This window comes from Macaca fascicularis, chromosome 2 (assembly GCF_037993035.2).
Source record: "Macaca fascicularis isolate 582-1 chromosome 2, T2T-MFA8v1.1".
Lineage (NCBI taxonomy): Eukaryota > Metazoa > Chordata > Mammalia > Primates > Cercopithecidae > Macaca > Macaca fascicularis.
Genome location: NC_088376.1, coordinates 147,166,248 through 147,178,891, shown reverse-complemented (window position 1 = coordinate 147,178,891; position 12,644 = coordinate 147,166,248). Strand labels below are relative to the sequence as shown.

Sequence of the window (12,644 nt, the reverse complement as noted above, 5' to 3'; positions counted from 1 at the left end):
TAAAAGAAAGGATTTCTATTGAAGTAATTTCTACAGAAATGCCCTATCTGTTCATGTGTATTGATAAAGATGATCCTTTATCATCTTAATCATCATTTGCTTGCTTTTTCATGTTTAAGTTTTCCTTGAAAGCCAGACATTATAGGTAAGAGTCTGAGGTGCCAGACTCTTTTTTTTTAATGTACCTATATATCACTCACAACTTAGGTTTTCCCTGTGAGCCTGTGCCTCAGAGAGGGTCTCTCTCCATTTTCATTTCTCTCCTAGAAGTAGATTGCTGTTATGTATCACTTGGATCATGCTAGGTTTGTGGTAGGGAGAAAAGGAGGGTTCTCTGTTACTCTGATTTAGCTTCAGTCTCAGGCAGGTCTTTCAATCCTGCATCTCAGGGGTGGGGCTCTTTCAGCAATCCTGCCCCTCTCCCACTGCCAGAGGCAGAGATCCTCTACGGGGCAGGGCCCAGAATGGTTTCCTGGTCCTCCTGAGGGGTAGAGGGGGTTTTTTGTTTGTTTGTTTGTTTTTGTTTACTTCCCTCAGCAACCTATGCTCTGGGGATAACATTTTTGCTGACCTTTCGTCAGTGGCTTAATGCTTTTTTTCTTCAGGGATAAAGATGTGATTGGGGCTTCATGTCCGTCCTGCAGTGGGGGTGATTCTCTTTTGCCAGAATTGGATCTGGAGGGAGATCTTTTCTAATTTCTTGCCCTTCCCCAGTGAGCTACAGAGAGACTGAGGACTCTTGTGAGTGCCCACTGAGGTCTGTAGAAAATAGCCTGCAAGGCCAGGCACGGTGGCTCACGCCTGTAATCCCAGCACTTTGGGAGGCCGAGGCGGGCAGATCATGAGGTCAGGAGATCGAGACCATCCTGGCTAACACGGTGAAACCTCGTCTCTACTAAAAATACAAAAAATTAGCTGGGCATGGTGGCGGGCGCCTGTAGTCCCAGCTACTTGGGAGGCTGACTCAGGAGAATGGCGTGAACCCAGAAGGCGGAGCTTGCAATGAGCCGAGATCGCGCCACTGCACTCCAGCGTGGGCGACAGAGCGAGACTCCGTCTCAAAAAATAAAGAAAAAAAAAGAAAAGAAAATAGCCTGCAAATGGACGTGATGCCCCTTGTGTCCAAGCCACCCAGGGTTTTTATATTTTCATGGTAGCTCACCCTTGGCCTTTTGCAGTTTATCAAAAAGTTTAGCTGAAATCTTACCCAGAGATAGAGTGGTACCAATTTTTCTCGTGTGTACTGCCCTATGTCAACCAGGGCTCATGATCCCCCTCTCCTCTAAGGCACTCATCTTTCTTTAGGTTTCAAGGTAGTTGATTGCCGTCTTACTTTAGCTCTGATGGATTCAAGAAAAATTATAGTTTTATAAATTATCCAGCTTTTTCTCGTCATTAGGGTTATAGCTAATTATTTATAGCTCTCTACAACCTAAACAGAATCAGAAATCTCCCTGAAAAAGATTTAAGCCACTAAATTCTACCCAATCCTAATATAGTTTTCTTAATATCTTAGAAGAGGATATGCCAGATGTTCTTTATCTTTAGTGATACTTGTATTAATGGATTGGATAGAATGCAGATGATCCCTGTGTTTTTCATGTTATTCCATGACTCATTTTGGAAAGGAGAGAACCACTAGCTGGTCATGTTCACAGGGAGATTGTTTACATTGTTTCTACTGGTTTTACAATATCAGGGAGGCAAAAGGTACCTCTCAGTGCTTGGAAAACATAAACTTTATATTGAGACAGTTGCATTCTTAAATGATCCTCATAAGGTCTGTGGTTTAAAAAAAATAAAACTGTATAGGGGATTATTTCAAACATACAGAAATAGAGAGAAGAGTTTACTGATTTCCCCATATGCCTACTACGCAGCTTAAACAATTATCACACCATCTTAATGTTGTTTTATCTACCATTTACGCCCTTTTTTCCATGGATTATTTTGAAGCAAATTCCAGATATAATTTTTAAGTATAAATGAGTGTAAGGGATTGTAAATTTTTATTTCATACCATATGCATTTCAGTTTTAATGTATTGACTTTGGATGCAGAAAGATAGCATTTGCAAATTCTGTGCTGTTTGCATTCAAAGGCATTTAATGTGTGACAGGGTGTATTCCAGATCTCTTTTATGTGTGTAATTGGTAACCATACCTACAGACAAAGGTTCTGGAGGCAAGGACATTTTTCCTGGTATTTGTAGACCTTTCTCTCTCCTTGAACAGTAGCCTGTTGTACTGCATTTAGTACATTGGAATTTGAGCAGACATCCCCTAATAATTGAATTCACACTAAAAAATTAATTTTCATCTTTCATTGAGACTTCTGTTTAGACCTATATATTCAAAGGAGAAAGCAAAGTGACTTGACTTTACTCTTCTGGTTATACGTTGAACAACATGTGCATGTGTAAGAGTTCAGTGTTTTAACTTCATGGTTTTTTTTAACCTTTTGTTTTGAAATGGTAATTGATTCACAGAAAAATTGTAAAAATAGATCAGAGAGTTCACATATACCTGTCACCCATCTTCTAATGTTAATAACTTAAATAATTACTGTACAGTGATTAAAAAAAAAGTAGTTAACCTAGTGGTTATTTTCTTATTTTAACAGCTGCTGAAATAGTTCAAGAAATCGAAAATATGGAGAAGACTAGGATGCGTCTTGAAGCTAGTAAACTCAATGAAAGTGTATGTTAATGGGCTATTTCAGTATCTGGATAGAAATGAAGAAAGAAAGTTTAATACCCAACAAAAATTAAAGCAAACCATTATTAAATTTGTTCATTTACTAAAACATTTCCACTTAGTGTATTATGATTTACTTGCAACTCCTTTTAGGACAATATTTGATTGTACTTAGCAGTCTTCTAGTACAACATGCAATTCAAAGTAGAGTTTGTTCATGAGCTAGAGTTCTATAGAAAATGCCTATGCCTGTGCATCAGGCAGCTTTGATATTGGTCCTTTCTCTGCTGGTTGTGTTCGATAAACTGCCTCTAAGGACCTCTAAGCTACCGCTAGGGACCTCTATGATTCCTTGTTAGCTCTGGCATTCTGCAATTCTATGATTATACTTATGGACATGTTAAGTAATTGTAAGAGGATAAATTAAGTAATTTCAGGATGGAGTATTCTCTTGAGCTTTTGAGAGAATCAGAGACCTAAAATTCTTCACTGTTGCCTTCCACTAGCTTGATGGCCCCAAACTTGAAGACAGGATACCAGTGCAGAAAATAGTCATTGTGTCCTGTGACACTGGAGGAAGTGTTTTGGTCTCTTCCAAGTAGACTTCTTTTTTTTTGTAGGCCATCTGTAGTGTGTTTGTAAGGAAAGCAATGGTTACCTTAAGAAAGTAAGTTTATAGCCAAATAAGTAGGAACAAAAATGGGATTTACATTGACCCTATTATTACCTGTGTGCTAACTGTAAGGTGAGAACTGTAGTGAATTATGGAAGTAGATTTCTGATCTTTTAAGTCTGAGATTTAAAAAGTGGACCTAGAAATTTAACTTACTGTGTTTTGTATTATTGCATTTTCTATACATACTACTTTTCTATAATGACCTGGAGAAGTTAGGTTGGAAAGAGAGAAGGCAGACAAGAAGATCAGCCTTACTGATAGTCAGCTAAGTGTCATCAGTCTTCTGGTTTCAAATATTGCCTGTTGTATTAATGAATGTGGAAAATTAAATATTGAAAATAGAAAATTTATTATTTTGTTAATATATAATTGAATCATGTTGCATTTTCTACTGATAAGAAAAAATAATGAGTAAAATGTATACTGTTTCTGGTATTTAAGGGAAGTCCATAGGAATGATTCTTCCTAGGTCTATATAAAACAGATGACAGATCATTTTCCTCTATTTTAAACACTCACATTTGAGATTTGAAAGTTTGTAATATTTCCCTTTTTATCATTTTGGGGAGATTTTTATTCAGACTTTTTTTGATTATTTTAGGTAATGGTTTTTACAAAGGACCAAACAGAAAAGGAAATAGATGAAATTCACAGTAAATATCGTAAGTTGCGTGACTTTTTTTATTTGTAAAGAGCTTCGGTTGCTGTTTTTCATCTTAAGTAATTTTTTCAGGATAATGTTTTATATTAAGGTTCAATTCAAACTTTTGTTAACATTACTTAAGAGATTGAATTTTAATTGAGTGTTACTTAGTGACTTTTTTTGTATTTTATGTGCCTGCTTTTTTGTTTTTATGACTAGCATTCTACTTTGAGCTTTGCAAATATTAATTAGCTGCTCTCAGAGCATCTCTGTGAGAAGAAGCTGGGTTTAAAATGGAAACATATGGAGGTTCTATCCTGTCCTCAGGCCACTCAGTAACAATACTTCTGTATAGGATTTCAACGCTTCTATATTTGTGCCAAAAATAGTTTTCATTTTATTGCTTGTTAGCAACCTCCCAACTTTATCACTTCCTTTTCCTTAAATGTCTTTGTGTATATCTTTCCTAGGGCTAACACATTACTGTTTTGTCAATTGGATAGCTGTTATTCTTTGTGTGATTGGTTGGTTTTTAGTTTAAATTTAAGTGCCTGACGAACAGTAGATGGTTAATAGATGTTCACTGAATCAGTATTCCCAGGCATGGTGTGTTTTAATTGAGGTAAGATAATTTTTTTCTCTCTTCATTTCTTAAACTCTGAAGGCCCAGGTTCTGTAGTGATGTATTGTGGGAAGGAGGATGAAGCACACCTGCACTGGATGTAGGTGTGATCGCCTGTGCCTTGGTAGAATAGGAAAAGGACCCTAGAGGAGTCTTGGATTATGGACTGAACAACAAAAGTCATTATTCTGTTGCTAGACAGATAAGTATGATGTGAACCTCTTTGATCAACTTTTAGGATGCCAGAGTGATTTTTTAGAAAGGAGAACAAAAGAGAATATCAAATGATCACACTGAATTGGCCTGTAAAAATAAAGCCTGTGAAAATAAGGAAACCAGAAAATTTGCATTGGGAGAAAGTAATTTAAATAACTGAAAGGGTGGCATCTAATAATTATCCCATATTAAGAAAAATTTGGACTGTATACAGTCAAGAAAATATTCATTGCCCACCACTTAGATATCTAAAAAGTAACTTTACTAAATAGATGGTATTAAATTAATTGATTTAACCTTAAAATAAACCTCAAAAGTCAAGTGCTTCACAAAGCTTAGATGCTTAGCCTTTTAGTTTTTTCATACATTTTGATTTAGTGTCAGGTTCTAACTATACCGTTGATATATCTTCATCTTTTAAACATTTTATTAATGTTTTACATGTTGTTTTTTTAATCATTTACTTTTTATGAGGCTTATCATATAAAAGAGCAGTCTCTTGCTTCCTCCAACAACGTGCCTCTATTCCCATTCCCTAGAGGGAACAACTATCAAACCTTTTGGCGCTACTTTTGGTTATTACCTTACAATTTATAAAAAGGTATTATTTCTGCTATTTCTTGAAGCTTTTCAATTTCACATTAACTATTGATGTGCTAATATGAAAGGTGGAGATTTAGCTCATTTATGTATCCTGAGCCCTACCTTTGCTTCCTTTCCATCCTTTAAATATTATGTCATAAGTTTTTGTAAGATCAGTATTAAGTTAGATACACTGTTTATGGCTCAAGCCAGACAATTTGCATAAGATGGTTATAATTCGTTTCATCAAAACATTCTGTTTTTCTTTTTTTTCTTTTTTTTTTTTGAGATGGAGTCTCGCTCTGTCACCCAGGCTGGAGTGCAGTGGCGCGATCTTGGCTCACTGTAAGTTCTGCCTCCTGGGTTCATGCCATTCTCCTGCCTCAGCCTCCTGAGTAGCTGGGACTACAGGCTCCCACCACCACACCCAGCTAATTTTTTGTATTTTTAGTAGAGATGGGGTTTCACTGTGTTAGCCAGGATGGTCTTGATCTCCTGACCTCATGATCCTCCCGCCTCAGCCTCCCAGAGTGCTGGGATTACAGGCATGAGCCACTGTGCCCAGCCCTGTTTTTCTTATAATTAATAATTCTCTTTTATTTGTTTAACTATTTACCTAGTACTAATATATCTCGAAACCTTCCAACAGAAGTATAAATCACTTTCCAGTACATTTACACACATTGATTATAACTCATTATTTTCTCAAGAACTTCTCCCCTAGGGCCACCCCTAGTCTCTGTTGTCCTATTCCAGTCTACTGTGCTTGCCCTTTATGCCTTCTATTAATACATGGCTGCTTCTCTGGAATTTATTGTCACCAGCTTTCTGGGAATTCTGCTCTCCTCCTTCCTGTGTTGGTTCACTTCTTCCAGATTCCAAGTCTCCCTCTTCTCTTGCCTTGTTTTGGTAGAGTACATTTTCCAGGAAACTTCCTGAGAAAGGGTGTATGCAACCTTGTCCACACTGCGGCCCGTGGGCCGCATGTGGCCCAGGATGGCCTTTGAATGCAGCCCAAAACAAATTTGTAAACTTTATTAAATACTGTGATAATTTTTTTTTCTTTTTTCTTTTTTTTTTTTTGGTCATCAGCTATTGTTAGTGTTAGTGTATTTTATGTGTGGCCCAAGACAATTCTCCTTCCAGTGTGGCCCAGGGAAGCCAAAAGATTAGACACCCCTGGTGTAGGGGAATTTCTTGAGATATATAACATTCCATACATAACAGGAAATAACACCTTTATTATTGATTGATAATTTGGCTGTTTGTAGAACTTTAGGTTGAAAAGATACTTTTCTCCGAATTTTCAAAGGTATCCTTCCATTGTTTTCTGCTTTCCAGCACTGTTGCTAATAACTAGCTTGCCATTCTGATTCTTTATCTTTCATTTATTACTTTTTTTTCTTGATCTGCCCATGTTCAGTTCACCATCAAGTTCTGTCAGTCTCTATCTTGTAAATATCCCCTGAGTCCATACACTTCTTATGTATCACTTTGCTTTCTTGTCATCCCCCATCTACTCTTGACCCTTCCTAATACTCAGAAGCCAAAACTGTCTTCCAGAACTGCTGAGTCTTCACATCATTGCCATTTCTGCCTTGCTGCCCTCCTGCCATTATAAAGAATTCTTCAGTGGACTTTCCATTTCTCTTAAGCTAGAGTTTGTAAAGTCTGTTATTTCCTGTATCTGGACCTGCTGAGCTCTCTAGCCTTGCCTCTTCTCTTCCCCTTACTCCTTGTATTCCAGTCACTCTGGATATCTTTTACCTCCTTTACCAAGTCCTTCAGTGTTTTAGGGCATTTGTTACCCTCTTCTCTCTGTCTGGAACTATGTCTTTCTCTAATTGCTTCTGACCCCTATCTATACTACCTACTCTCAATCAGCTCAATTGTAGTTTCCCTGGGAAACCCTTTGTGATCTCAGACAAGGTAAGATTTTCTTTCTATATGTACTTACATTATCTTGTGTTTTTTCATAGTACTATTCCATTCGTTCAACCATCACAAGTTTTTCTAGTACTTAGCATGTGCCAGATGCTATGCTCAGAGCTGGGGATATAGGAATGAACAAGACAGACAAAAAGCCTACTCTGTTGGAGTTTATATCTTACTAGTATTTTAGAAAGTGATAAGTGAAAAAATAAAGCAAGGAAGAATATAAGAAAAGTTTAACTTTTTGATAAAATGGTCATAATCGTTATTTATTGTGCAGTTAATTAGTTTCTTATTTCTAATTAATTTCTAATTAATGTGTTTTTATCAGTGTACTAGGGCTGCCCAAACAAAGTACTGCATGTAGACTGCATGGCTTAAATAACAAATTTATTGTCTCGTGGTTCTGGAAGGTAGAAGTCCAAGAGCAAGGTGTCAGCAGGGTTCTGGAGGCTAGAAGTCCAAGATCGAAGTGTCCTGAGCTTCTCAGGGCCGTGCAGGAAGGATCTGTTCTAGGCCTCTCTCCTTGGCTGTAGACGGCCATCTTCTCCCTATGTCTCTTGACATCATCTTCCCTCTATGTGTGTCTCTGTGTCCAAATTTCCCCCTTTTATAAACATATCAGTTGTATTGGATTAGGGCTCATCCTAATGACCTCAGGGGTGGCTCCTCTGTCATTTCCCTATCATAAGCAAAGTCCTGAGGTTGGGGAAAAAACTGTCTCGCTTAGAAAAGAAAAAAAAGCTTAAAATGAATAGTGGGGGGTTGGGGGTCTGGGATAAGAGCCTCTTGCTCTCTGGAAATGGTTTCCTTTAATCACTGTATCTCTACCCCAGTTCAGATCAGCTAGACCTCTATGAAGGGAAACAGAATCAACATTCCTTTTACCCAAAGGAAAGAGAGAGGTGGCAGGATCTTGGAAAAGAGATAGATCCAACAATTCCACATTTAGCTCACCCTTTGTCATATCCTGGATGAGCCCCCATATGATGGGATAGTTCCCTGGACCTTGACCCCCTTCGTGGGCGGGAACTGGAGTAGATCCTTTCACTCAGCCCACTGCTGGCCACTCCTTGCAAGAGGGAACACATGCTGGAACCAGCCGGACGCTCCTCTCTGGTGGGAGCAGGCTCTGTGCAGGCCCCATAGCAGCATCCTAGCCCCTGCCCTTTCAGCACGCGGGTTCTCGTCCTGCATCTTAGAAAAATGAAGTTGCACAGATGGATTGGAGTGTAGTGTATGTGGAGGATTTTATTGGGTGATGGCTGGCAGCTGATGGAAGTTGGAAAGGGGATGATGTGGGAAGAAGGTGGTCTTTCCCTGAAGCTGCAGCATCTGAAGTTAGCTGCATTTGTCTGTAGTCTGCAGTGCTCAGCTGCTTGTATCCCCGATGCTCAGCAGCTTGCATCTCTGACTGCTTGCATCAGCTGCTTGTGTTGCTCTGCCAGCTGAAGTATTTTTATGGGCAAAGGATAGAAGCATGGCAGACCAAAAAGGCAATATTTGGGCGGCGAGATGGGGTCAGCTGTTTTCACTTAGGGCCAAGGTCCCAGGCTTGAGGGTGGAGTTTAGCCAGGAGCCCAGCCATTCTGTATCTCAAGGACACCAAAGAGCTTTTGTTTATGTGGGTCATATCTATTAATATGTATCACATTATCAATTAAAACTTAGGGATGTCTGTTTCCAGCCATGGAATAGCTTCATTTACTCTCTTACCTAAAACAAGCAAAATGAATGTACAAAGTATATGAAATAGCAATTTTCAAGATACTGGCCATTGGGCACCAAAGGATAGGGATCCTTGAGAGGTAAGCAAAAAATGTGATGAGCCTTATACTAAAGTTTCCTGGCTATAGTGTGGGCAAGTGGGTATTCCAGGCAAAGCCTGGAGACTCTAAGTTAAGGAGAAAGAGCTGAGAGATCAGAGGAACCAAAGGAGTTAGAGTTTGCAGGACGGAGTACTGGAAGGAGAAACCCAGTGATCTGCAGAGAGTTCACCTTGAGTATTCATTTGGCATGCAAAATACATTCTCTGACCACAGTGAAATTAAATTAGAAATCAGTAACAAAGCCCTTGGGAAAGTCGCCAAATATTTGGAAGTTAAATAATCCATTTCAAAATAACCCATAGGTCAAAGAAGAAATTAAAACCAAGAAATTTCAAAAATATTAACAATGAACCCATTACATGTTAGCATAAATAACATATTTTGATTAAAAAAAAAAAAACTGTTTCCCCCTCTCCAAAAAATAAAAATAGAGATTTCTATTAGCCCAGACGGAATAACAGAGACTATATTTACTCTCCTCCATGAAAAAAAAAAAAAAAGAAAAACCTAGAAAACCAGGTGAATGTTGAATGGTTTTTCAGATAATAGGAAACAAACAGGTAGCATAGGACTGTGATCTCTGAGATAGAGAGAAAACAAATCATGACTTAGGCCAAACGTTGCTGTGAACAGACAACATTACATTTCACAGAGATAGAAGGGAACAGGGGTTTCACAGCTTGGAAGCAGCAAACCTTGACAAGACCAGCCTCAGAAGTATTTAGAGGTCAGAAGTATTTAGAGTTGATTGAGACCAAATTGGAGGTGAGGAAATGAAACCATTAAGGTAGACACCTTTTTGGGGGAGGTTTTAGTGTAAAGGAAAGCAGAAAAATAGGGTCATAGCTGGAGGAGGGGTGTTGGGTCAAGGGAGGGTTTTGTTTGCTTTTTTTTTTTAAAAGTTTATTATTTAAATTGGGAGATATTTAACTCAGTGGCTTTCTGATCTTTTTGACTACAACCCACAGTGAGAGATACATTTTATATCACTACTAACTGTATACATACACGTGACTGAAACAAAGGCTTCACAAAATGGTATTTGCCTTTTCCATTTTTAATGCATTCTGATACTTTTTATTATCTTTATTATTTCAATAAGAAAAAAATGCTGGTCTGGATTTACTGAGTTGTTTTCATAATTCACACTCTAGGTTCGAAGGCACAGTCTCTCTGTTCACAGCTTCATGATGGAATCCCGAACATAAGTTAGAGGTTAGCCTTTAATTATAGCAAGGACAGTTGTTTCATGGTAAGAACAAGGGAAATAGAGCATAAGTGCAGAGACAAGTTATACTGGTGCTTGAAAGATGACAGAGTTTCTGTTAGAATGATTCTATATTTTTCAAAGTAGTGCGAGACTAACTAAGAGGGGCCACATGGGGAGTGTTGAATATTTGAATGAAGAGAAGAAAGTGTAAGATAGATATTTTGGAGTATTGTAGAGAAAACTTTACTAGAGAAAGGTGCAAGAGTTGTACAGCAGTATTGAATGCCCATTTGAGAATTATGATCATGAAATTAAAGTGTCACTAGTCAGTTCAGGGCTAGATGAATAAGCCTGTAGTGAACATTAGCCATAACTGTTAAACTCTGTTTTTCATCCATGTTTAGCTGGTTGGCTATAATAGGTGGTATGATGGTGAAAGAAATATATGGGATTTTACTTTGGCAAACACTGACTCCAAACTCATTTCTTGATTTAAAGTGGACGAAGTATCTCAGTGGCATCACTGTAGAAGGGTGTGAGTCTTTTCTACTCTTGAGAGAGCCTGCTTTTAGTCTTTTGTGCCACTGGGTTCTGGGTTCTTGGGCAGACCCAGAGACACTCTGACTGTAAGGGCTGGTCTGAAGAAGAGTAGTTAAAGTGATCAGGGAGTGAAGGGCTTGACTTGGTACTAAAAAAGATTACATTTAAACTTGGAGAGGAACTAAGGATGGAATGATCCAAGTATTCAAAATCGGGAAGAAAATGAGTTGGTTGAATGTGTACTTAGCCATGGACACTCCCACGACTAGCTGAGCCACTTAAAACTTCTAAGAGGTAAATTCAGGACATATACCCACCAGAACTGAGATTTTAAACTCTACAGTACTCCTTGCCAAATGGCAAATCTTCTAAAATGAAGTAAAGAGGTAAGTGGGAACAATGTTACTAGTCTTGATCTGTTGACATTTTTCATTTTCTGAGTAGGGGTTATTGGAATTCTCTGGCTAAAGCCAGAGTAGTGGCTGCCATTTACTTTTGGTTTCCAGCCTAGCTCTGGGGTAATTAGATTTAAATCTGGGATTTTATTACTTCAGAAGATGATAAGTCATTAAGCCTTCTTAACTGTTAATTCTATTACTTTAGCAAATTTCTTAACTAATTCTTAAATCTCCAGTCTTTATGTGTACAGTGGAGTGGCCTTAGTAGGAAAATAGCTTAGACCTGGTCTAACTAAATTATGTAGATCCCATAGTACTGTGTCACCCTAGCCTAATAGAAACTACATAATGATGGTGGTAGTGTTAGCCCATTGATTCCAAGAAGCCAGAGAAATACAGGATAGTTATCCTCAAGTGCGTAGAGTACTTAAAAGAAATCACCTAGCTTGTATCCTAGATAGGATCTTACTTGTTTCTAAAGAGTTAGTTTTTTTCCAGTAATCTTTACGTCCAGGATATATTTCTTTTGCTGACATTTTAATGAGTCTCTTATTTAAAATGTACCATACATTTTATAGCCCAACACATTAGTTTCACTAGAAGTTTTCATACATGTACCATACACATAAAAATATTGTAATTAGGAGCATTCTTTCCTAAATGTCTTTGCTGTGCCTGTCAATATTCACGTATAGGAATCCAACTATTTTCTTCCTTGTGCATCACAATTTAGTTTTTCTCTTTTCGTGTTAAAAGATAATTTTCAAAAACAAGTAACATCATTCTCATACGGATGTAAAACGAACATGTGTTTTTATTAAAGATTTAAGCTCATTAGTAGAGAGAGGGCTGATATTATGAGGTGATCAAAGAAGGAGCCAAAGAATCATCACATTTACAGATGAAAAACATTGAAATGAATGTATAATGGGCAAAAAACTGGCTTCTTCCACATTGGAGGACGGAAGTCAGTTGAACCTCCACCCAACAGGATTTTGCATATCTATAGTCAAGAATTATTTTCCATTGCTCTCAGTTATCTACAACATATACCATAGCTCAAAGGCAGTGAATGTCTGGAATCCTGGGAGAGTAGATTTAGACAATGCCATAGTTCAACTGAAGCTCAGTTTTTTTCCCTACACCCAGTAAATTCCTTATGCCTTAGTATTGTGCTAAGGAAAATGGGAGAAACCAAGTGATAAAAAGTACATTGTTGATTTTTGTACGAAAACAGTGTCAAATTTTTGTTTTAACTATTTGTAGTATGGTTCTGTCTAAAAATTTTACAGGATTTATG

At 37.9% G+C, this 12,644-nt stretch overlaps 1 protein-coding gene across 3 annotated transcripts in view; it reads left to right on the top strand.

Annotated features, from left to right (window-relative positions):
* Positions 1-12,644, top strand: part of RAD18 (RAD18 E3 ubiquitin protein ligase) — an 81,049-nt gene that overhangs the window by 40,618 nt on the left and 27,787 nt on the right. For all 3 annotated transcript variants that reach the window (XM_045385853.3, XM_005547693.5, XM_045385852.3), the window contains exons 8-9: positions 2,623-2,699; positions 3,974-4,034. In XM_045385853.3, the coding sequence (XP_045241788.2) occupies positions 2,623-2,699; positions 3,974-4,034 (138 nt within the window). The remainder of the gene's footprint in view (positions 1-2,622; positions 2,700-3,973; positions 4,035-12,644) is intronic.